The 27,556-nt window shown below is 39.9% G+C and overlaps 1 protein-coding gene and 1 non-coding gene across 3 annotated transcripts in view; one reads left to right on the top strand and one right to left on the bottom strand.

The window, feature by feature from the left end:
* LOC124790017 (eukaryotic translation initiation factor 5B) overlaps window positions 1-27,556 on the bottom strand; it is a 434,617-nt gene that overhangs the window by 217,785 nt on the left and 189,276 nt on the right. For both annotated transcript variants that reach the window (XM_047257568.1, XM_047257567.1), the window contains exons 14-16: window positions 24,626-24,802; window positions 18,092-18,173; window positions 11,978-12,159 (exon numbers count right to left, since the gene is read on the bottom strand). In XM_047257568.1, coding sequence (XP_047113524.1) covers window positions 11,978-12,159; window positions 18,092-18,173; window positions 24,626-24,802 — 441 coding nt within the window. The remainder of the gene's footprint in view (window positions 1-11,977; window positions 12,160-18,091; window positions 18,174-24,625; window positions 24,803-27,556) is intronic.
* On the top strand, window positions 20,067-20,141 carry Trnas-cga. The gene has a single exon. It is a non-coding gene; the product is annotated as a tRNA-Ser (tRNA).

Here is a 27,556-nt window from a genome sequence, read left to right as displayed (position 1 = left end):
ACTGTTGAACATGGGTGGTATCAATGCGTAGGTGTTGTTTCAAGCAAATGGAAAGAAAGGGAAACATCAACATCAAGCTTTCTGAAAAACCTTCTCACGAAACCATATATTATTGAAAGATCTGTAATACCAAATTCACCAGCTGATGTTAGCAAGTATCTGTATCATTACAAAGTTCAAGAGACATGTATGAAAGAGCAACCAATGAAGAAAAAAGGTAGATATGGAATTTAGCAAAGAATAGTTCCCCAACAATAAGATATTCCTCTTTTAATAAATCTGTTTGCAAAAATCATTATCAAACAACAGTTCTCAGCAAAAAAATGCAATAAATTATAAATCAACAGCATTCAACAGCCACCTACCACACCACTTATCATCAATGTGTGCATAATACACTGTGTGCCCGCTCCTCTAACATTTAAGAGCTCACCTGCTCTAGAGTTAAGGTTGCATGTTATATGTTCTTTACTTTTCCTTAAACATTCACTCCGTTTAGTTTCCTGTCTTAATAGATTTCTTCAATTTCTTCTGAGTTAATTTCCTGCATTGAAATCATAATATTCTACACCAAAGTTGTATCAAGCAAGATGTTTGCAGTACCATAACTTCTGTTGTATGATTGTTCACCGAGATTCCAATAGAACTTGAGACAGACTTGTTATTTCTATAGTCCATTATTTTGTTACAGAAAAGTCGAAGTACATGCAACTATTGTCAAAGGATAATTCAAATAACTCTGTATTTATGTTCTTTCTATCGTACACCATGTAAATCAAACTTCACTGACAAAATATCAAAGGTTGTTCCCAGATATTGCTCAAGTGGTGGTCTCCAGTGGCTCCTTACAGGCTAATGATTTAATTACGATTTATTTAATGTGTCACCCCATGGGAAAACACCTTCACACAGTGAGGAAGTCTGTAATAAGGTACCATAAAACATAAAGAAATGTAACCAACCCTCAAACAGATGGAAAAGTAGTGTAATAGGGTTGCTGTCAATGGAAGAACTTATCAGCATAGTGTTGTCATGCTGCTCTTCCATTAAATGTAGTGAACACATATACAAGGTGCTTTTAGGCAATCTCTCCATCAGTAAACCTATCCGTACTGCTGTGCATCACTTAACCAGAGCCAGAAAAGATATGCAGTGGGAGGAGGTATCAAGGTTCAGAGGTAGAAGGGTCAGAGAACAGACTGTTAGGAAGAGGACCAGTTGGGTAGGATTGAGAAAATGGGAATTAGTCGAAAGTATAAAGGATGAGAGCTTCAATGATAGAGTGAAGGATAGAAATCATGGGTGATGGAAAGAAAGAATAGAGAATTGGAGGATATGGCAGAACTCTGTGTGTGTGTGTGTGTGTGTGTGTGTGTGTGTGTGTGTGTGTGTGTGTGTGTGTGTGTGTGTGTGGTGTTGTTGTTGTTGTTGAGGCTGAGAGTATGCTGGTGGTAGCCTAGCTACCAGTAGGACCACCTGAACTGGATAGGCTTTAAAAATGGAACCACATGAACAGGTCCTGCATCTTATCGAATGAGGTCTCTTTAAGTGAATCCAAACATTCTGAATAAGTAACCTTCACATCAAATCCATGACCCAAGGCTGGACACTGAGCAAGTAGCTAGTAATGAACTAGTGGTAAAAAAATTTATTATTGTTAGTATCAATACAATTTAAATCAGATGAAGCCACAATGCCAATTACGCAACAATACAGAAATGAAAGCAAAACACCTAGTTAGTACAATATAAGCAGCTAGCAATTCCAGCACTCGGACAGACAATATTCATGCAAGAGCCTCTAAAGGTCACCAAAACAACAAAATTTTACCAGAAAAACAACACTGTGGAAGATACCATTTGTAGACTGCAATAGAACAGGAACCTGAGGCAACAGTTTCAAGAAAATTTGTGACCAGTAATTTACAGACTCTACATCTTGATCCTTGGGGCATACCATACAAAACTGTATGTCAAAAAGTAAAATTAGTGATAATGTTGTCAACTTTGAAGAGTAAGAGTAGAAGTATGATCTGAGCACAACCAGATTGGTTATTAATGGATTTGTAGTTTTCAGACCATATTGAAGACAAATGTGTGTGGCCAAACAAGCAAAATATAGGAGACTTCACAATAAAAACAGAGAGATGTACGTAAGTGAACGTGTAGTGTGTCCTTTTGTGAACAATGAAGTCCAAAAAGAAATATTGAAAACACAATTAAAAAACTGGGTCTCTATGGCATTCCTGTGGAAGTTTGGCAGTCTCTTTATGCGCAGATCAGTCCACAAGTCAGTCAGCTGAACAATGAATGTCTCCTACAGGGCATAATATCAACAGTATTGAAAGAGGAAAATGTAATAATCTTAAAGAAGTGTGAGCACCAGGGACCTTTTGTTCCAAAGTTCTGTAGGTTAATCTACTGTTACACAATTTTCCTTACGTGTTGAAAAAATTGCTATGTTGCAAATTGCATGTGCAAAGAGTGCTGTATGGAGCCAGTCTTCATCACTTTGGCCTTAGGAAAGGGAAGTCAAAGAAAGATTATTCTAGGAATGAAGCAACATCATTAGTACGAAATGCTCCACACAACTATGTAGCAACCATAATGACAGACATTGCTGGGGTGTTGAACTCTTTCACATCAAAGAGAGTTGGACTGCCCTACAACTCTACACAACAGTCTGAAAGGTTACTGACAAAACAGAGAGATAACAGTTCAACATGAAGCTCTCCAAAGGCTGCACACAAGGAGCCATTTGTCTCCCTTTGCTTCTGAATTTTATGCTCGATTCATTCCAAGAAGAGAGGGCATATTCTGATGACATAATGGTCCTCATAAAGGATAACTCAAGAAGCAATATTGAAGCAGGTTACATTACATTGTAATTAAAGAGGTGCACGATTGGTACCAAAGAGTAAAGTAAGCTATTTAAAAAAATACAGACATGTTGTTAAGAGATCCACTAATGTGACTTAATAACACTCCCATAAAAAGAAAATCTGTATCCAGATCATCTGGAAATACGAGGGGGAGTCAAATGAAAACCTTAAATATTTTTTAAATATTATTTATTGTGCAGAAGTGGTACAAAGCTGTATCACTTTTAAACATAATCTCCCCACACTCAATGCAAGTCCTCCAGCACTTACAAAGAGCATAAATTCCCTTAGAAAGAAATTATTTTGGTAGTCGGCACAACCACTCGTGCACCGTGTGGCGTACCTCTTCATCAGAATGGAACTTCTTTCCTCTCATTGCGTCTTTGAGTGGTCCAAACATATTGAGATCACTTGGAGCAAGGTCTGGTGAGTATGGTGGATGAGGAAGACACAAAAAATGCAGGTTGGTGGAAGTGAACCCAGGTTTCATCCCCAGTAACGATTCTTGCAAGGAAGCCATCACCTTCTCGTTCAAAGCGCCAAAGAAGTTCTTCACAAGCATCAACACATCATTCTCTCAATTTAGGAGTCAGCTGCCGTGGCACCCATCTTGCAGACACTTTGTGGAATTGGAGCACATCATGCACAATGTGGTGTGCCGTCCCATGACTAATCTATAAACATGCTGCTATGTCATTCAGTGTCACTCAGCAGTTTTCCTTCACTAATACTTCAGCTGCTGCAATGTTCTGTGGAGTCACAACTCGTTGTGCCTGACCTGGACGAGGAGCATCTTCCACTGAAGTCACACCATTTGCGAACTTCCTGCTACATTCATAGACTTGCTGCTGTGACAAACAAGCATCACCGTACTGAACCTTCATTCATTGATGAATTTCAATAGGTTTCACACCTTCACTACGCAAAAACCGAATAACAGAATGCTGTTCTTTCCTGGTGCAAGTCGCAAGTGGGGCAGCCATCTTTACACTGATACTGCGACAGTATGTGTGCATCTGCACTGTGCTGCCAACTACAGGCCATTCTGTATGCTGTTTGTAGCAAGCTTACCAACTTACAGGATAACGGCGCGAAATTTCGATTTATTATTACAAACTTAACGTTTTCATTTGAGTCACCCTCTTAACATTTTGCAACCCAACCAGAAAACCTTTTCAAAAGCAAACCTGACACTAAACCCTGCCTTGAACAGTTCTGACCACGATCCCAACTTGATCCACCACCACTGTCTCAAAATCATCCCTTATAAGCCTTCCAAGAATTCTCCACATCCATCATCATTGCTTCACAATCCTACCGCAGGTCCCTATAATATGTCCCTAACCTGGCCTCTGCAGAACTCTTCATTCCCTAAAACCTGATGACTCCATCATCATTCTACCAGTCGAGAAGAGATCTACCACTGTTGTACTTGACTAATGGGGGTATGTAAATGAAGGTCTATACCAGCTGTCTGACACCCATCCCTGTGATTCACACTGACCTACATCCCTCCTTACAACCTCAGGGCCATCACAAGGACTAACATATCAATCCACAGAACTTTTTACCCCACCCAAAACCGCAACCCCACCTTTTACCTTCTTCCTCAGCTCCACAAAACCAACCAACCTGGCCATCCTACTGCTGTTAGCTTCAAAGCACCCTCCAAACATATATCTGGCCTTGTTGATCAACACCTGAAACATATAGCACAAAGACTTCCCTCCTTTATTAAACACAGCAACCATTTTCTGGATCATCTGAAATCTGTGCCTGTCCCACTCCCACCACACACTTTGCTTGTCACCACTGACACCACCACCCTCTAACCAACATCCAGCACGTACAAGGTCAGTCTGCTGCTCAACACCTCCTCAGTCAGCATCCACCTAATTCAAAATCTATGACATCCTTCTTGCTCCCCTTAATCAACTTTATACTTACTAAAAACTACTTCACCTTTGGGGTTAGACATACAAATATATCAGGGGCACAGCTATGGGAACTAGGATAGCTCCTTACTATGCCAACTTTTCCATGGGCCATTTGGAGGGGGCTTTCCTGGGATCCATAAGCCTCCCACTTCTGGTATGGTTTAGATACATTGTGACATCTTTGTGATATGTACTCATTGTGAGGCTCACCTGTTAAAATTCTTGGAAAACACATTTTCCCAATTAACTTTAACATGGCCCTATTCCAAATCCCACGCTACTTTCTTTACGTTGGCCTCATCCTCGCCACAGGTCTGTTACACATTTCTGTTCACATTAAACCTACTCATAAACAACAGTACTTCCATTTGGACAGTTGTCATCCTTTCAACATCAAATGTCCCTCCCATATAGCCTTGGTATTTGAGACAAACATATTTGTCCAAAGACAGACGCGTTATAGCAATACATCAATTCACACCTCAGCCTTCACTGGACATAATTACCCCATGAGCCTAGCTCAAAAGGTGATTTTCTGGACCATCACATCCAATCCTGGTACTGCTAATCCCTCTAAAAAACAACTTCGGAACACACCACTTGTCACTCAGTATTATCCTGGGCTTGGAAGTATTAATTAGCTACTTCAATTAGGCTATGTCTTCCTAGAAACACGCTCTGAAATGAAGTCCACTCTGTCTGACATTCTCCCCACCACACTTAGAATAGCTTTTTGTTTCCCTCAAAATCTCTGCAATATCCTGTGACTGCCCCCACTATAACGACTTGGCCTATGTACCCTACGACCACAACCTATACCTGCCCTTTAACTGGCAAAACATGTACTATCAAAGGGAAAGCCACCTATGAAATAATACGCCGTATACCAGCTGTTATGTGAACACTGTTTCGGCTTTTAAATGGGTGGTTTGAAAAGTTCTCAGAATCACCAGGAGAGGTCAGTGCTAGCGCAAGTTGTTCACATGATAATCATTGGACTGTTACCTGTAAACACATGCCACATCAGTGCTCTTGGAAGAGAGCTGTGGCACTGACATGGCAGTTGTTCCTGCGTAGTGATTTGCGAAGATGGAAAAAAATCGCGATTCACGCAGTGATTAAGTATTTCGTAACGGAAGGTATAAACGCAAAGGACGTTCACGTCAATTTCCAGAATACACTGGGGGACTCTGCTCCTTCATATTCAACTGTTGTCAAGTGGACAAATGAATTTAAATTTGATCAGGAGAGCTTAGATGATGATCTGCACACTGGTTGGCCAAGACGTGTCACTACTCCAGAAATCACTGCAAAAGTGCACAAAATGGTCACGCAGTATCACTGATTGAAAGTACATGAAACTTCTCACACTTGCCTGAAAGGGTATATCACATTTTAAATGAAGAATTAGACATGAAAAAATTATCTGCAAGATGGGTGCCGCGACTCTTGACGTGAGCCCCCACACTGTCGCCTTGGCAAAATTACGCAAACTAAGGTATGAATTGTTGCCACACTCGTTTTCGAGATGGGATTGAAAGCGCTTGAACATGGTTGGACGAAGTGCGTTAACCTACAAGGAGACTACACTGAAAATTTAAAAAAATTTTCAGTAATGTAAGTACTTTTTTTCCGTTCCATGAACTTTTCAACCACCCTCGTACATTTGTATGACTACCAACAAGTTATCAGTTAGGATGAATAGACCTATGCAGAGGGTGCATACTGGTGACACGCAGTACCCTGTTGCACAGCATGCTCTACAACATGACAGTCGTGGCTTCAGTGCCTGTTGCACCACAAGGGCCATCTGGATTCTTCCCCCAGACACCAGTTTCTCAGTACGCTGCAGGTGGGGACCAGCACTACAACATGTCCTTCGTTCTTGCCATCTACCTGGCCTCAACTACGTTAATTTTGTCAGTCTCGCCATTCCTTCACAGTAACTATTCCTTTCTTCACTCCCTTTTCATTTTCTGTATCTTGCATTTTTGACCTGTCTATTTGCCTCCCCCCCTCCTCCCCCCTCTCACCTCTATCACATGCAATGCACTTAGCTTTCTGCTCTTGTTAACTCATGCACAATGTTTTGGCAGTAATCTCTGTCTTGTATATTACCCTATCTTCCACCCGTCCACAACAATCAGTCTTTCCATCTTGTCCAATCCAGTAAGTCTCTCCTGACCCAGGATTCTGGGTGACTTTTCTGGAATCTCGACATTTCTTAAACCTCACCAGTCCTCTTCCTTCACCCCTCTTCCTTCCACTTCTACCTTTCTACCAGGAGGAGGAGCCACTGGTTCCAAACGCTTTCATATTTAAATATCTTTGTGTGTGTATTTTCCTGCCACCACTTGGTGTGTAGATTTTTATCCTTCCAATCACATAACATTTTCAAAAACTGATTATTTCCACTAATGTATCGAGATACATAGGTGGATGAGCAATTCAGTTTCAGCACTCATCTAGAGGAAGTGGATAAGAGAGGTCGAAAAGTAATACAAAAGCAGGATACACTTAGTCAGGCACCCCTGCAATCAACACAACTGTATAACAAGGCTATTTAACTGCTATTGAGTGTTACTGAGCAAGTGCTGGCTTCACATGTCGCTACTGATAACATCAGCACATGCTACAAAAAGAGTACATGGATTGATCCTCAGGCTGTTTGGAGTTTTTGGTGCCATCTCTGCAGATGCGCTTAGTGTACTACTTGCAATGTGTCTGCTTGGCTTAGAAGCAATGAAGAAAACAGCTACGCACTGTCTGAACAGGAATGACTACCACAAATTTCAGGCCACAGAGCAACAACAAGCAAGAGACTGGATTCTCCTCTAGCTGGGATGATGCTGAAAAGGAGGCTGAACGTACAACTTCTTTTCAAATAGTCAAGGTTTGGATTACAACACCTGAAGCCCCTCAATGTGGCCGACCTACTTTCCGGTAGGTGACAGTCAGCTTGGCACGTACTCATACCAAATCAGAATAAAAGAAGTAAATGAATGTACAAGGGGAGAAGAAAGCATTCCAAAGAACACTAAACTGGGAATTGGAATGCACTTAGTATGTGGATATGACTCGATCTGTGTGTAAACAACTGATTAGGACACAATACCAGATGTTCAGAAGATCTGTAACCCGAGTTAACATGGCAGATCCTTGATGACAATGGTGACACTGAGTGTAAAAAGGCATAGGAGGCACATCTTCATTTACACCAACACACTCCCCCCTTACTACTAGAACAGCAATTCCTCTTAGTACCAATCTGTGTGCACAAGGAATCCTAAATACTGGAGAGAATGGGTCATTACGCAGTGGTGGCAGTATTCAACATTGCAACACACTGTAGATCCAGAGATTATCCCCAGCAAACAGGGAGCACAGGAGAAAAACACACAGACAAAGATTGCTGTCGAAACTGAAACAGACAAATAATTCAGATTTCTTGATAATGTCCTCTGCAATATCTATGGAGTCAGCAGTGAACCTAGCGACCGGTATGCCACTGAGTGACTTAAGATTTTCTGTCACAAAAACTTTTTAAACAGGGAGACAGTTTTTTGAGGTTCCAATCATGGTAGTGTCTGCAGCTCATGTTCTTGCAGTAGCGTTCTCGCTTCCCGCACATGGGGTCCCGGGTTCGATTCCTGGCTGGGTCACGGATTTTCCTTGCCTCAAGATGACAGGGTGGTGGTGTGTCATATTCATCATTCATCCCCATTACGGTCGGAGGAAGGCAATGGCAAACCACCTCCACTAGGACCCTGCCTAGTCAGCGGTGCGGGACTCCCGCATCATCCCCTACACTCCTCTGAGTATGGGACATCATCATCGTCATCATCATCATCATCATCAATCAATCAATCAATCATGGTAGTAGTAGAAATCATAATACAGGCATAATGTCATGTGGCTGGGATCTTGTCATACCTTTTACTGACTGACTGTGTAGCAGCTGAATACCGAATGGACATGAAGTACCACCAGAGTCAACTGTCATGGGCAACAATATTCTGAAAACTGCAGACTGCAATAGTAAATAGATGGACCATAGTGCAGCTTATCACTTTTCTTTTCAGTGTTTGAAAACAACAACAACAACCACCACCACAACTGACGAATAGCAATACACAGTCCTGAACCACAAGCTCACTGTCTACATCTACAGTCCACAAGCCACCTTACAGTATGCGGCAGATGGTACTTTCCCTGCTCCAGTCATGAAGGGTACACTAGAAGATTAACTGTTGGCAAGTCTCCATGTGAGCTCAAATCTCTCTAGTTTTTTACCTTTATAGTCTTATTTTGCCAGAATCTGTGGTGGACACGAAGTGTGAAAGAGAAGTAGGAGGCAGATGTGCAGTTGCTCAGTCGTGGAGGAAGCTCACAGGATAGGGAACATAAGAGCCCGACGTAAAACCAGATGGTGAGCACATATTTAATGGTCAACCCAGTAGTCTACCAAAAGCAATGCATTCACAGCCCTCTCAGAATAGTTCAATAGCAAAACACAGAATTAATTTATGATTACAAATCAAATACTAAATCAACACCGTGCAAGGCGGACCACTGCAGATCATGCAATTTGAATGGGAAGTGCACCAGACTTTCTGCCAAAAATAATTTTTAATAAATGAAGTCTGATTACCTAAAAGAAAAAACAACCCAAAGAGCTTTATAACAGTAACAGAAAGCAGTATACTAACTGACTCTTCTATGAGTCTAAGCTCTCAAAAATTTGAACAGTAATGCACACAGTGATGCTGAAAATTTCTCTTGCAGCATCTGCCACTTGAATTGGTTGAGCATTTCCATGATGTTTTCATGCTTACTAAATAACCTGTAATGAAAAACAGTGCTCTCCTTTGGACCATCTCTATTCCTCTGCCAATCCTATCTGGCAAGGATCACAGACCAATGAGCAATTTTCAATTATAGTTCAAACAAAATGTTTGTCAGCTTCCTTCTTTGTGGGTGGACTACTCTTCCTGAGGATTCAGGCAGCCAATCTCAGTCTGGCATCTGCCTCACCTGCAGTAAGTTTTATGTGGTCATTCCAAATTAAATTTCTTCACACACACACACACACACACACACACACACACACACACACACACACACACACACACACACACACCCTTCTAGATGTCATATGAAAGTGGCTGCTTCCAGTGACTCTTCTGCAATCGTGTAATGATAAAATACTTGGTCTTTTTACCTATTTAATGCAAAATATGTTACATCTATCCATGGGCTTCCATGGGCAGTGTCATTGTAAACTACTAAAACAACTAAACTGCTGACATTTCGATCAATTTACTGCGGTCCCCAATTTTTATCCAAAATACATTACATTTGTTTATGTTGAGAGCCAACCTACACTCCCTGCACCTAGTGTCATCCTACTGCAGGTCTTCCTGCATTTTGCTATAATTTTCTAGTGTTGCAACTTTTCTGTCTTTACATATGTCTGCTTGTGTGTGTGTGTGTGTGTGTGTGTGTGTGTGTGTGTGTGTGTGTGTGTGCGCGTGAGAGCGCGCGCACGAGCGAGCGAGTGTATACCTGTCCCTTTTTTGCCATAAGGTAAGTCTTTCCGCTCCCGGGATTGGAATGACTCCTTACCCTCTCCCTTAAAACCCACATCCTTTCGTCTTTCCCTCTTGTTCCCTCTTTCCTGATGAAGCAACCGTGGGTTGTGAAAGCTTGAAATTTGTGTGTGTGTTCGTGTGTGTTTTTTTTTATTGTGTCTATCTACCAGCGCTTTCTCATTTGGTAAGTCACAGCATCTTTTTTTAATATAAAGTATGAAGTACAAAAATCACAGTTACAGCACTGGTAATAACCATAGGAAAGGTTGATACTAGGTGTAGGAGTCATTTGTTTTCCCGAAGTTACACAATTTTTGCCGAACCAGCACTAGGGTGCTACTGGACAGGAACTGTTGTATGTCACTCATAAATCATAAGCCACAACATGGCTCATTTGATTATCTGCATTCAGTGAAGTAACACGCATATTAGAGGCAGTTGCTTTAATTAGGCTTACTTATGAGCTGCAGTACCATAATTACTGTATTTCTAATTATGTGAGAACTGACAACATGTGTGAAAGAAACAACAAAAGCATTACAATCACTGAAAAACTATGGATTCTGAGGATAGTGAATGAAAATAGTAATATAAAGTGAGTGAATTAGAAATTGCTATGTAGTGAAGGCAATGGAAATTGAGGACAGCACAATTGTTTTTGGAATTCCTGCTAGTACGTGGACATGCATTCAGGGTGGGAAATATAAAGATGTGGAGAACTGCAGTGGATCCGGCCGGCAACACAAAGCAGAAGGCTTTCCTTTTGGCAGCCCAATACTTTGAGGCTTTGTGAAAAAGCAACTGAATTGTTGGTCAACTCCGTATAAGGCTTCAGTAGGTTGGCTGCATAAATTGAGGTTAGATATGGCATCAGTTGTCAGAATGTGTATGACAAAAGCAAAAGTGTTGATCCTGAGACAGTGCAAGATTGGATAGAAATTTGTCTGAAAGAATAATACACTCCTAAAAACATTGTCAGTGCAGATAAGACAGGCTTATTTTACAATGTAATGCTTGACTGTACAAAGGAATTCAAAGACAAGAACTGCCATGGAGGAAAAACAATTAAACAATGTGTAAGAGTTCTGTTATGTAATAATAGTGGTAGTAGTGAGAAGCTGATTTAAAAGAAAGTCTTTCATGCTTGGAACCAATGAATTAATGAAAGACCATGACCACAGAAGGAGAATAACTGTCAAATGTGATCGCTCAAAGTAAGGCTGGCTTTCAAACAAAAACAAAATTGTCTCTTAGATGTCCTCCAGCCTGAATTTCACAGAATTATAATACAGGTGCTTCCAGCAATTATTCATACCCTGTTCAAGCTTGGAACAACATTCTGTTAACCACTGCCCAAGTCCAAAACTTCTCAAAACATTCAGACAGAACCAGTATAAAAGTGCATCCTTCACCAAACTAAATAACACACAAATAACTAGGACTATTATCACGTAACACCAACAGTGTTAACAGCATGACAAGGCATATTGCTTACGCTACAGACAAATTATTTTGAGTAAAAGCAATATACAATTAAAAACTTCAAAATATTATTTATCATTACTCACTGGTATCTTGGAAGTTCGCAGAAATTCCAACAATGCCTCAAGTGAGCCAAGGGTAGATGCCTGCACATACACCCCTCTTTCAGCAAGCTTTATTTTGCTTAAAGCTGAACGCAATTCTCTTGCAACTTCATCTCGCAAGATGTCCACTTCATCTGGCTTTTGTGCAACAAGCAAATTGAGCCCTATAGAAAAGAAACGGAATAAACTGATACATCATCACAATATTTTATTTTCCAGGCAGATTAAAATATGCCACCATTAAACCTCTTTATAAGAGAGGTTTTAAACAGACTTAAATAATTATCACTCAATTTCCCCACTGAAATCTCAATTTTCGAAAAGAAATGTATTGAGGAGTAGCCTCAAATTTTCACTTTGGACATCACAGTTTGGATTCCAGAAGGGTTGCTCAATGAAGAATGCTGTTTGTATGCTCGCTCACCAAGCATTAAATAATTAAATAATAATAATTAAGTAATAAAATATTGACAAGTGGTATTTTTTTATCATCCCAATGCATTTGATTGTGTAAAACACATTGGTTTCTTAGAACAACTTAAGTTTTGTGCAACTGATGGCTTTACACGCAACTGGTTTCCATCATGCTTAAACAGAATACAAATAGTTGGGCTGAATAATGCAAGCATTGTTGGATGGCCGGAAAATTTTAGTGACTGGTGAGAAATCACAAAGGGAATCCCACGGGTTTTAATTTGGGTCCACTTCTGTTCTTTACAAATGTAAATAAGCTTCCACTTGACATTCATCAGGCACAGATGGCCTTTTCTGCAGATGACACTAGGGCTATAATGGACCCCATAAAGGAGGAAACAATGGAAGCAATTGTTAAAATTTTAAAGAATTATTAAATGATTCACTGAAAATGGACTCGCTCTAAATTTTGAGAACACACGCTATATTCAGTTTTATATAATACAGTCCAACAAACAACTGATGTAGCACACGGACAGACATCAGCAAACATGGTAGAATGCTCCCCAGATTTCTGGCTGTATGTACTGATTAAAATTTGAACTGACCTGCTAGAACAACTATCATTGCTATTTCTACAATTTTTAGTCTTAGAAAGAAACGAATCAACACCGTAACAAACTTTGCAGCTTTCCACTCAATGTCTTAGGGAATAATTTTCTGGAGTAACTCATCACTTAAAAGAAAGTATTTTTAGTCAAAAGTGAGCAGAAAGAACAATATGTGGTGTTGAATAGCAGTTTGTGTGTGTGTGTGTGTAAAATGATTCGTTCTACAAAGCTCCAATTTAAAAAAGTTGTAACTAAACATAAGAAGTTTGTTAAATTATAAGCTGAGCTTCTCACATCAATGCACGACAGTGAAAAATCTAAAGGCAGTTATTTGTGAGTGGCACCCATATCATAACATCCTTTGGAAATTACAGAAACTGAACAGATGCATCTTGGTGGATGTGAGATAGTGTCGTGTTACAGAAGAAGTAATCTGAAGAAAGGGGGGAATGGTTACGCATACAGAAAAAGGAAGAAAGTTCCAGCCATAGACGTCAGTAAATACTGTACTGAAACCTATGCGAGTGATGTGCTTCAGTAATAGACTTGGAAAGAAACACAATAGTAATCCTGACAATCTATATGCACACACCAGGAGATTTTCTAAAAAAAAAAAAAAAAATTTAAGCAATTGGAGAGGACAACAGTAAGAATTAGTAGAAATAACTGGGAATCGACTGCACAGAGAAATTTCAATACACTTTTTATCTCGGATAGTAATGATCAAGGACTTCTTGAGTTACTGATGTCCAGCTTTGGTGTGATCCCCATAGTAACACCCCCAACAAGAACAGGACATACAGTAACAGCAACTGATAATTTATTTCTAAATTCATGTGCCTTTTCAAAAAAATCTGAATCCCAAGATGGTTTATTTGATCATGATGGTCCAATGGCAGCAATGGCAACTATGAAAGGAAAAGGAAAATTTCACAGAATTCTAAATGTTAACTCAGTTGCAGTGGGGCATAGGACACAAAATTCAGAACACTGGCTACTAAATTCACAAAAATCTTTCTAAAAGTAGCTGGAAACACTGACAAAAAACTATTCATCAATGGTGGAACCATTTGATGTATTCAGAAAAGCATGGCACACTCCACCACCAGATACCTGTTTTGCCGAATCCTTTATTAGAGGAGTCACAAAAATTATTAGGGACTAAAATGTACTAAATCTTCTGGCTATGATGCTATCTCAGCCAAAGTATAACAATTTTGTGCTAACTTGGTAGCACCATCCTCTCATTACCTTTGTAACCAATCAATGAATCAAGGTGCAATTCATGAAAGACTGTAGTATGCAAGAGTAACATCCATTTATAAAAGCTGGAGATAGGTCACCGACCTCAATGGAAGAAAAAGGAAGTAATGTATGGATTCTTCATTCTAACAATATTATCATCATTTGAGATGCAACACTACTACTTATGAGTACAGATGGGCAAAATGGTCTGCTATAGCCTTGTTGAAAGTGTAATCCCAGCATCCATATAAAAAAAAAAAGTTGGACAGTCTTGTGCAACTCTCTGTTGGATTTCTGTCTGAAAATACAGCCATTCAAAACAGAATTCACAAACACAATTACACACTTTTACATCTATACAACAAAGAACCTTGCACTGAAAAACATGAACAAAAAAACAGCTTCTGAAAAGGAAGAAGAATGAACCCTGATACATTCTTAAGATTAATGGAATTAAAATATAATATGTTAATAGAATCTGACTGACTCTGAAGGATTACTGAGATTCTTGGGAGAGCCAGCCATGACGAAACTACTCTACCTGGTGTGCAAGGTATAGCGGTTGGAAGAAACTATGGGAACACCATGAGAAATGCACCCTTGAACATAAATGCAGGTGCTAGCCAAGCCTACAGATTGTGCTGTGGTATTTGACCATGAAAGGAAGCAGACATCGAGGTCATTACAGATGGAGCACAAGCTCTGATTGTGTCAAGGATGGGAAAGAAAATCAGCCATGCCCTTTCAAAGGAATCATCCCGGCATTTGCCTGGAGCACTTTAGGGAAATCATGGAAAACTTAGACCTGGATGACCAGACACAGTTTTGAACCATTGTCCTCCCGAATACGAGTCCTGTGTGCTAACCACTGTGCCACGTCACTCAGTGACAACAAAAATCACCTGTGCAATGTCTCAGTATACTGCAAGTGTCAGTTGTGGACAGGACACTGTTCTGTGTAGTTGTGAGTGCATTATCTTGGAGGGAAGTGAATTCAAACGTGGGCAAATTATTGTTACTCATATGGCAGGTGCTTCCATAACCAAGATAGCAGAAATGTTTGGCCTCTCAATAGGTGCCGTATTGAAGATTTATACTGCTTACAGGGGAAACCGAAAAACATCATTTACAAAGCCACAGCATGGATGCAAGCATGTGCTGAGCAATCATGACAGAAGGTCACTGAAGGGGATTGTGACAACATATTAGAGGAGGACATTGCAGAAGTTGCAGCAGAACTGAATGTCACACTCATGAACCCTGTCAGCAGCAAAACACTGCAGAGGGATCTCCATAAGCAGGAAATTGCAGGGTGAACTTTAATTTCAAAACCACTCATTAGTAACCCAAATACTCATAACAGGAAAACATGGTGCTAAAGCCATAAAACCTGGACTATGAAGCAATGGAAGAAAGTCTTTTGGTTGGAAGAGTCTTGCTCCTTGATTACATGTCCCAAGAGCAAAGTTGGGTGGAAATACAGTGATGATTTGGGCAGCCATGTCATGTTGTTCCATGGGCCCCATGGATACTCTTGCAACGTTGTATTACTGCCAATGATTATGCGACCACTAGCTGATCAGGTCCATCTCAAAGTACAATGTTCATTCCACAATGGCAATGCTGTGTTCCAAGATGAAAAAGCTCCTGTTCACACAGCGCGCATTATCCAGGACTGGTTTTGTAAGCACAAAAGTGAATTGTTCCATCTGCCCTGGCCACAATTGTTCCATCTGCCCTGGCCACCACATACATCAGATATCAATGTTATTGCGACTCTGTGGACTATGTTGGAGAGGAGGGTGCACAATCTCTATCCACCTCCATCTTTGCTACCTGAACTTCCCACTTTGCACTAAGAATGGTAAAAGATTCCCTTGAAAAACCATACGGGAGCTTTTTTCATCCATTCTGGGATGACTGAAAGCTGTTTGGAATGCCAATAGGTTTCCTACACCATATTACGCAGGTAACATGTTGCGTTTCTGGTGTTTCCTTATTTTTGTCCACACTCGGTATATAAGACAGGCAAATTACCATTACACTCTAAGAAGACTCTAGTAATTCCAATTCCAAACTGGGCAGATGCTCATGTGATGATGATGATTGGTTAGTGGGGCACTCAACTGCATGGTCATCAGTGCCCGTACAAAGTCCCAATGTTTACAATTTCTACACGGTTCATTTTCTTTTCACAATCAAGCCACTCTCACAAATGATGATGATGATGATGATGATGATGATGATGATGATGATGACAACACAAACAACCAGTCCCCAGGCAGAGAAAATCCCCAACCTAGCCGGAAATCGAACCCGGGACCCCGTGATCCAGAGACAGCAACGCTAGCCCCTAAACCACGAGCTGCGGACAGAGATACTGACGTGTTAATATTACCCAACCAGAATCTAATAAGTCATGGTTGCAAAATACTGACACACATTATTTACAAAAGAATGGAAAAAAACTGGTAAGAGGTCAACCTCAGAAATCAATTTGGGTTCTGGAGAAAAATAGGATCATGTGAGGCAATACTGATATTACAACTTATCGTGAAGACAGTTTAAGGGAAGGTTAAACTATGTTTACTAAATTTGTAGATTTGTAAATTTAATGTTGACTGGAGTAGTCTTTTAAATTCCAAAGGTACTAGGAATAAAATAAAGGGAGCATATGTTTATCTACTACCTATACAGAAAAGAGACTGCATCTAGAAGAGCTGAAAAATATGAAACAAATGCTATAGATGAGAGAGGAATGAGACGGGGTTGTAGCTTATATCTGGTGTGATTCAATCTGAACACTGAGCAAGATGTGAAGGAACCAAGGAAAAAGTTCGGAAGAGAATTAAAGTTCAGGGAGAAGAAATAGAAACTACGAGGTTTGCCGATGACATATTAAAGATATCAGAGATGGCAAAGGACTTGCAACAGCACGTGAACGGAACATACAGTGACTTGAAAAGAAGTTGTAAGATGATCATGATCGAAAGTAAAACAAGGGTAATGGAATGTAGCTGAATTAAATCAGGTGATACTAAAGGAATTACATTAGGTAATGAAACACTATAAGTAGCAGATGAGTTTCACTATTGGGAAAGTGATATAACTGATGACGGCAGAAGCAGAGAGGATACAAAATGCAGACAGGCAATAACAAGAAAAGCACTTCTGAGGTAGAGAAGTTTGTTAACAATTAATATAAATTTAGAGGGTATGACTTTTTCTTCTGAAGACATTTTTCTGATGTGCAGTCTTGTACAGAAATAAAATATGAAACAGCTCAGACAAAATCAAAACAGAAGCTTTTAAATGTGATGCTACATAGGACTACTGAAGATAAAATAGATAGTTCAAACAACTAATGAGGAGATGCTAAACCCAACAAGGGGAAAAAGAAATTCATGGCACAACATAACTAAAAGAAGTGATTAGCTGATAATACATCCCAAAGGCATCAAGGCATCATCAGTTTCGTAATGGAAGGCAAGTGTGGGATGTAAAACTTGGACAGAGAAACCAAGACTTGAAACCATAAACAGGTTCAAAAGGATGTATGTTGCAGCAGTTATGCAAAGATGATGATACCCGGAAAGGACAGACAAGCATGAAGAGCTGCATTAGATAACAACAACAACAACAACAACAACAACAACAACAACAACAACAGCCGCCGCGACCACCACACCAAGAACAACAACTTCGTTATGGAATAGAAGCACAATAATAGTCCTTACTCTATCATGCACTAAGAGGAAACATATTGCTAATGATGCTTCATCCTTTTACACAACTTTAAAGGGCAAACAGAGTGAAAAGTACTAACCTGCAATTGCTTTTTCTAATTCCTTTGCTGCTATCTTGACACCCTGTGCTGCTTGTATCTCCTTGTATTCCACATAGGCATTCTGCAACAGGAAAGTACATATACTGATTTAATATTTCCTCAAACATTACATCATACAAAGATCTCTCAAGCAACTTGTAAATTAGCTCAAAAGGGTGGTAAATGCTTCATTTTTCATAGCAAAATTTCTTCTGCAAATGTAAAATGTGTTTATTTCTTTTGCTCACCCACACTTATTATATTACAGTGCTTTAAACTTTATTCTCATCATATCCCTGAAGATACTCCTTCAAAATGGAATCTACAGAAAATTACTGACTGACTGAATAAGTGAACGAGTAGTAGCAGGAAAAGGCAGGCAGCTAGTAGTTCACTGCCTTGCGTGAAATAAGTATGGATTGGAGGAAACGAGACTAAACAGGGATGAACACGGAAAGTCACTCAGGATGTCACGAGAGGTACAGCAGGATAAAGACATTGAGACAAACTGTTTCCTTCCTATAAACACTGCATGATGATAAATAATCTATCCTGTTAATTGCATTCTACAGTGAAACCCCTATTTTACGTTTTCGTGTGGTCCAGACTTAAAAAAAAAAATTGCAAAACTGAAGAAAAAGCAAAATCGAGGAAAACGTTGAAACATTGCCAAAATACAAGCAAAACATACGTAATTTGCACATATGACTGAAACTGTAATCCTCTCCAACACAATATAAAATCTGTATAAGTGAAAGAAATTAAATGTGTAATACAATCTTATACAATAAATGGTGGTAATCAATTTCACCAGTTCTGAAAAATCACAGATATGTAACAGCAAGTAAAAACTCATCAAAAAACTGAGTGGTATCTGGGTACAAGGTAAATGAGCCTTTTCCAACATGCCACAACTATAAATTATATGTCATAACATTCAAAACATGCATTTTTGAGAGATCTTTCCTTTGTGCTCACTCAGAAAAAAACAAAAATTGATTACATGATGAATTACACCAAAAACTGTGAACCGCAGTGAAAGACATCAGAATCTAACATATGGGGAGGGGGGGGGGGGGCGGTGCACGCTTTTCCTTCTGTAGACAATGGCAGTGAATGCAGCATACTCCGGTGACACGAGTGCAGTAACCTCTAATATGTTCCTAGTAAACTTTTCCTTGTGCCAATGGATCCAGTATGTTTCACATTATCTTTTGCAGGAACTGATGTAATCGTGATGTATGGCACTGTGAAGGTGACCAGAAATGAGTCTATCAATTTAACAATCACTACAGCACTGAGTTCATCCATTTATGGATGTGTTAGTGACAGGAGAATTTCAGCTGTAGTTAGAACTCTTTACGGAAATGTGTCTGTGGTTGCACAACGTGCGAAATATTTGTAAGGAGGAATAATATGAATGTTACTGGTCATCATTACACTTGCAGCAATATAAACTGTTCTTTTAGGTCCACGCCTAGCCACAAACTTTGAAATCATCACACATACGGAAATGGAAAGCTAAATATTTATTTCATGCTTTGTTTTCTAATCAGACGGAAATATGAAAAGATCCAATACTGCAGAACATAGTGGTATTGCATTCATAAAAAAAAGTCCCTGACTGTCTTAACAATGCTAAAATGGAAAATTTTTAGAATGTAGCAGGAAGCGAACCTACCACCTTTAACTCTGTACGCCACGACATTATTCATTACACTACAGATTAATTCATGAGTTTTGTCTCTTATGATAACATCTCTTGAAGCCTTCCATCTCTGATGCTTTATTAAGGGACATTTAATGATGGGGATGATGTGTTTGTGATACATTTTCAATGAACTGCTGCTTTGAAACTTCCTGGCAGATTAAAACTGTGTGCCCGACCGAGACTCGAACTCGGGACCTTTGCCTTTCGCGGGCAAGGAGACGAGGTACTGGCAGAAGTAAAGCTGTGAGTACCGGGCGTGAGTCGTGCTTCGGTAGCTCAGTTGGTAGAGCACTTGCCCCCGAAAGGCAAAGGTCCCGAGTTCGAGCCTCGGTCGGGCACACAGTTTTAATCTGCCAGGAAGTTTCATATCAGCACACACTCCGCTGCAGAGTGAAAATCTCATTCTGGGAACTGCTGCTTTGTAGTAACATACTGAAGCACACGCACTTCAAAGGAAATGAATAATCAAAATGCACACAGTTCACACTGGGGGGTCATTCATATGTGTGCACAAAAATTGGTAGTTGAAAGCCCACTATTGACTTCATGACTGCAAAAAGTAGTGTGCAGTCTACTCGACCCCACATTGAGTGGTCGAAGTGGAGCATTCTGCAATACTACCAACGTGTGCCATTTGCACTTCAAACTCGTCACTTGCTGTAGTGTAAACACAGCAAATTTCATGATAGTGCATGTATACAAACAAGTTTTCCTTCATGTGTGGTACTTATTCATACCAAAGAATACGAAATAGCTGGAACTCCAGTGTTTCTTTGCCCCAGCAATTCATTACATTTATAACAATCTGCCTGCCATCACAATGTATTAAACATGACAGAGGACTGCAACAAATACAAACAAGGCATCACCCAACAGTTCATTTAACACGTCCTGTTAATTGTGGTGCTGCAAATAGCAAATGGAGAAGCCTATCTTGGCTGCAGTCATTTGAGGCTCGATATGTTCCAGATTGGGTTGACAAACTCCTAGAAGAACCACTGTAAGCAAAATTAACGCATGTTAGTGTAGGGTGTACGGAGTATAGCTACATAAATTAAACCTAAGTGGAAGCTGCGGTCACTCCATTTGTTGTACACCAATCACATCTGCCATACTTTGGATCTAGCCACCAAATAAGCTTCCTGTTTATCACACTATACGTTAGAAGACACTGCATTAGCATCAAGTCACCATGCTATACAGCTACTGGCTGCAGGTGGAAAACAAACATCTGAGATGTTTTAATGTGGCAGTTTTCACCATATTTTGTAGCTTTCTGTTTATTTCACCAATTAGGCTATAAATTTTTGCTATTTTTGAGGTGAATATAAAATGAAAGAACTCTCAAAACAGCATGTTTTAATGCATAATTTGTCACAGCAGTGTGTTGGGAAATGGCTCAATTACCACATACATTTGCAAAAGTCTTTTCAGTTATGTACCCTACAGTGTTACTAGTGGCAAAACCTACTTTTTTCCTAATAGGTTTATTACATGAAGTAAAATTTTCAAATTTCTTTCTCGTTCATTTACGGACTTGCCATCTGTTTATGTCAGTGAATGTTATGAGAGTTAGTAAAATTGCTACCTAGGAGGAGCAGAGTGAAGTTCTCTCACTGACTTTGATTAATAGCTTCTGTGCCTGTTTATAGATTATAATCCAGTAATTTAGGAATTTCAAATGCTTCGTACGCTAAGGTCTCTAAACTTATTACGTAGTGAGCTAAACAAAATGGAATGCTCATGTTGGTGCGAAAGTGTGGTGTGGTGGCTGCGTTGACTGTTGGGCGACGTAACAATACACCAGCCAGTAAAAGCTCACTAGCTAGAAATGACCAACTTTTCTTGATTCTGACCAGGCATATTCTTTAAAACTCAGTGTCTGAATTTAAAAGGTTGACGACTGATATTGATGCTAAATACAGTACATCAGGAATTCAAGATGACTGAGTTATAAGTGGCACAAGAAAAGGTGGTGACTGGACCCCTTCATCACATATTGGCTCAGTTTGGAACACTTCCTGTCCCTCCATCTCCACAACAGCCTAAAATATTCCTTAACTCCGCCACTACATGAAGTCAAGCAAGACGAGTAAGAACAAAGAATCGAGGTCAACCTTACTAGGAAGAAATGTAAAATTGGGGAATTTTCAGCAAAGATCTTTTAGTTTTTTCACGGGGGGGCTACGAATTTACGGTGTGGATTATGAAAGATGTAAAATTGGCAGTGCTGTTTTTCTGGTGGAATGCTGGGGGATGCGTACCCCTAAACTTTTTCATCGACAAAGTATTTTTTTTACGATGTTGAGATCTTGGAAGAACGCCAAAGATTTATTTCACGGACGTAAATTTTTTATTTCATTTTTTCGTGTTGGTAATTGCAATATAAACGATACCAGTGCGGTTTTTGGAGGGAAAAGCAATGTCATTGACTGTTTCAAGCATTTCGAAGCTGGGCAACCATTCTCGACAACTGAATTGCTGGCAGCCAGTTTGACAAGCATGTAGAGCCCTCGCCCGCTAATAGTGGGCAATGGTAGTGCTGAACAGATATGCATACCACATTCTCTTGTATGTTTGGGTGTTTCTCAGCATCGTCTGCTTCATTTGAGCTGTAAAGTCAACTGAAGAGTCCGATACTTAACTTTTTTTTTTAGAAAAAAAGCACTGAAAATCGGAGAACATAAAATTGAAGTTCCACTGCATATAGGGCTCATTTCTTTGTCCATACAGCATTAACAACATGTAACACACACAGCAATGAGAAGAATAAACAGATTCCATCAATGTGAGATTTTCACTCTGCAGCAGAGTGTGTGCTGATATGAAACTTCCTGGCAGATTAAAACTGTGTGCCAGGCCAAGACTCGAACTCGGGACCTTTGCCTTTCGCGGGCAAGTTCTCTACCAACTAAGCTACTCAAGCATGACTCACGCCCCATCCTCACAGCTTTACTTCTGCCAGTACCTTGTCTCCTACCTTCCAAACTTTACAGAAGCTCTCCTGCAAACCTTGCAGAACTAGTACTTCTGAAAGAAAGGATATTGCGGAGACATGGCTTAGCCACAGCCTGGGGGATGTTTCCAGAAAGGCAAAGGTCCCGAGTTCGAGTCTCGGCCCAGCACACAGTTTTAATCTGCCAGGAAGTTTCAGATTCCATCAGTGCCAATGAGAAACTGGAGGAATTATGCATGCAAAATTTTAGAATTTAGCACTTAATTTCATTTAAAAATACATCTTAAGTAGTTCCAAATGGCTTCACAGGTAGCCATGACAATTCTCTCTTTAATAAAAAAATTTAATGCGAATTTTTGTTGAAGCTTCAAATTGAAGATCTGTCCAAAATTTCAATGTCCTTTCTTATCAACACATTACTGTACAGTAACTATGTCAGTAAATTAAAATTTTCATTGCTAAAATATGCACTTACAAGGAAAAACATTATGACTACTTTCTCAATCGCGTGTTGGCCCACCTTTGGAATTCAATGCAATACAGCAATGTTTCCGCGTGGCATGGATTCAAGACATTCTTGGTAAGTTTCCCATGGTACGCAGCACTAGATGTCTACACAGAGGTCATACCCATCTAATAATTTACGGGCTGGAGATTTGTGGTTCCAGAAGTGTTATATCAGGTTCACTTCTGGTGAATTTGGTGGCAAAAACATCAATATGAGTGCACTATCATGCTGCTCAAACCGTGATAGCTGGTCTTGTGAAGAACCAGTTAGCCTTCTGGAAAGTGCCCGCAGCCTTCAAGGAAGCATCAAGTATGAAGCATCAAGCCGGTGGTCGACAATAATGGTCATTTAGTCCACTACTGTCACAGTGTCTTTGATTACTGCCAAACATCCTATGGACACCCAGATGAAAGTGTCCCCTACAGCACAACAGTGTCCCCATTTGCCTTATTCTGTGGTGCAGTGCATGTTTTGAGCAGCCAATTGCCTAGATGACAGCATATCCAAGCATGACCATCAAGCTGATATAATAAGAAACATGATTCGTTTGACCAGACAACACATTTCTATTGGGTCATGTTCCAATATCGATTAGCCTGTGCCTGCTGCAATCACAACTTATGATGTCCAATCACACTTACGAATTGCCTGCTGCAGAGTTCTATGTTAGACAATGTCTGCTGAATGGTACACTCAAGAACACTTGTGCCTGCACCAGCTTTGTACCCTGTTATCAGATGTGCTGCAGGTCACCACCTATCCCACTTTACATAGTGACAAACCTCCAACCTTCACGTTCTGTGGTGAAACATCTATGTTAAACATCTTGTTGCCTGGCTAAGAGTTCTCGGGCTACCAGCTGGGTGGTGGAAGCCCGAGAACTCTTCGCCAGCTGTATATGCCGGGAAAGCATACATTCACATCTTGTTGCCTACTCATTGTTTCACCATCCTTCAACTGCTTTCCAGAGATGTTCACAACAGTAGCCCACAAACAGCAGTCCAGTGTTGCAGTTTCCTAGATGCTAGTTCTAGGCGCAATGCCATAAGAATCTGCTCTTTGGTAAAGTTGCTTGCTTCGGTTGGTTCATTTTCTCATTTGTAGCCCTTCCAGTCATTAGAATGATTCCCCATCCATCTCTGCTCTGCTTATATAATTTCCCGACAGTATTATGTGCCTACAGTACCGCCAGGTGGCATTCGACTTTGCAGCAGGTTGTGGCCATAATGTTTTGACTCATCTGTTTAAATAGTATTTACAAATTAAAAAAAAAACTAATTAAAACCATTGATTTTATCTAAATTATAGGCCAGTATCGACAGAAATGAAAAAACAACAAATTTTGATGTAAGTACATACCTTCACACGTAATTCCTTCATGGGCTGCGGCATCAGGAGGGATCTAATCTGCGTCACAATCGGACCATCTGTGCCTGCAAGGACCATGGTGTCACCTTCTCGAAGTCTTCCATTGACTAAAATTGCATCAATAGTTGTTCCCAGGCCAGGTATAGCTTTCACCTCCAAAACTGTTGCCTATAAGGAAAATTTACAAGATTAGTTGCAGTTTTGAAACGCCACACAGATTCCTTAGACAAAAATTAAATAATTTTTAAAAGTTCAGTTTTGTTCAGAGAAGCCTTCCAATTAATGGCAAGTATTAATAACAAAAACTAGACACCACAGTTTGTCACTGAATACGAGGATCGCCCAGAAAGTAATGTACCACTTTGTCTTTCCTTAGTCAACAACAGTGGTATGAACGTGAAATTTTAGGTATACATTATTTGATGTTTGTAGTACAAGCATGCAAATTTTTCAGTGCCTCTAACCAGCCCCAGATCTAAGATATTTCCAAAATGGGGCAAAAACTCTAGTGTTTGAGATGCAACACAACAACAAAATTTAAAAAATTCAAAAATATGTTCATTTTGTAGCACACATCTTTCTGAAGAGTTTGACACATATAAACATATATATTCAAGGAAATGTAAGACATGTTATTTGGTCTCAAGTGTGCCAAAGCACAGTGCCACATCTAATCGCACAGCTTTCTTCTATTGCACATAACAGTATTTTACTCTGTGGAATTCAAACATGTGTACAATGGAAACCATCAAACCTATATTCAGGACAGTGGGAATTAAAATGTCCTGTGGTGCCCCTGCTGCTCCCAGTCACTGGTTTGATGACTTCTTCAATCCTTAGGTCCCCGCATTTTTTCCTCTCTAATCTTGCTACAGCTTTACATGGCAGGCTTTCCTTTATGCAAAAGGATCTATTACCTCATCAAAGTTCATCAAACATTTTGCTACATGAAAAATCAAAATGTCATTGTCTAATACTGAAAAAGCTGTTAATATGAATAGTACCGAAGACTGGTGCAGTTTCTCAATCTGATTACGCTTTTTGTCACTATTAGCTAGATAAAACAAAACAGGCCTTTCTAATATTGCAGCAATTGTAACATACACCAAATAAGTGACACTCTTTAGGCACAAATGGTTATTATCTACCTCATTTACATAAAAAATGACATAATATAATTCACAAAGTGCTAATATCAAATGCCTATTAGGCCTACTACAAGCAAAAAGTTTTATGCTAGAAAACAGTTTCACATTTCGTTCATATGCTCCAGTTTCTCAAGCAGGAGATCAAAAAGTGATGGTTGTGGGGTGGTGGTGGTGGTGGTGGTGGTGGTGGTGGTAGTAGTAGTAGTAGTAGTAGTAGTATTTTTATATAAATTTGAAATAGTCATATTCTTCCATATAATTTGTTTGATGTCCCCATTTCTTCTCGTTCCTTGTTCTAACAAAAAATATTGCCATCACTAATTCTGTAACTATTCTTGCCATTGTCAAAACTTATTCTCCGGTTACCTTCGCAAACCCTGCCAGAATCACTGGTTCTGTTATCCATTGTTTATTTTCCAGTTAGGTGTTATTACATGTTCATATATGTTTTCTACACTATTTCAAGAGTAGAATTTAAGCAGCCGCTAACCGGGGACTGTACAAATGGTCCTTAGTGGTACAGAGTTACGGCAAAAATTTTCTATCAAAATTCATTTTCTTGGATACACTGAGAAGATATTATGTAGTCTTTCTTAGCTACTATTCCTGTCAGTCATTCATTTCCACTCTGGAAGTCTGAATCAATAATAATTATAAAAACAATCATCATTGGCACACCCAATCAACCACATAAAAAATCAGCGATTGGCATTCACCTGTTTGGATTTATTCGGCTCAGTTCGTGTAGCACTGTCCCCTGCTGTCTGCGGGAAGGTTTTTTATTTCTAGATGAGATGGGGATTCCCCTGGCAGAGACGTCATGTACACTATTGCACACATTCAAAAATCAACTTAAGATCTGTTCAGTAGTCAATTTAGAATGTGTTCAAAAATATTCAAAAACAAACAGTCATGTATTTCAAAATCATATGGACAATTGATAGAACCAGGTGCACTGGATGCTAGGCGCTTTGTGGAATAAGGTTGTTTTTCTGCAACGAAGTGAATTTGGGGCCACCTGAAATTGCTGCCCAGAGCAAATACCCAGTTTGACACCGCCCGCTGCCCATTGCCTGGCCTGCCTCCGACAGATAGCGTAGCTGCAGCAATGTTTCAAAATGGATTCTGTAAGTGATGTACTTCAGAGGCAGTTTTGGTAGAGCCCTGAGATTTGCAGCATTCGTGGCAATCATTCACAGCTGTCACACATGACAAGATCAACTTGCAATTTGAGATGCCAAGAGGCAGCACCATTAATTCTGAAGCATGTACAACCACATTAACCGAAGTCAAAAAGCGTTTCCAGTGACTTCAGTGTGATAACAACCCAGGTGGCTGATTCAACAAGATAACATTCAGCCTCCCACATGTTTGAAGATTTCAGAGTACATCACTAAACATGGTTTGACAGTGTCACCCTATCCCCCCCCACAGTCCTGACCTAGTTCCCTCAGCCTTCCAGCTGTTTAGGCAGTTAAAGGATGCCACTCATGGAAAACATTTTGAGGACAACAAAGTGATTCGCACGGTGAGGAAATGGCTTTGTGACCAGAACAAGAAGTGGCACTGACAGGGTGTATATGGCCCTTGTTTCAAGGGATGAAGACCACAGGATGGGAAGGAGATGAATGGAAAAATAAGGAATGTGGAAGAACATCATTCTTTCTTGTAAGCACCTTTCATTGTGTTCAATAAAAAGTTGTTGAAAAAAGAAGTGATGCATTTGCTTCCGAGCAACCCTCGTATGCTCAGAAACATGAACAAAAGAAAATCA

The sequence above is a fragment of the Schistocerca piceifrons genome, chromosome 3 (assembly GCF_021461385.2).
Source record: "Schistocerca piceifrons isolate TAMUIC-IGC-003096 chromosome 3, iqSchPice1.1, whole genome shotgun sequence".
Classification (NCBI taxonomy): Eukaryota; Metazoa; Arthropoda; class Insecta; order Orthoptera; family Acrididae; genus Schistocerca; species Schistocerca piceifrons.
This window is presented reverse-complemented; position numbering and strand designations above follow the sequence as displayed.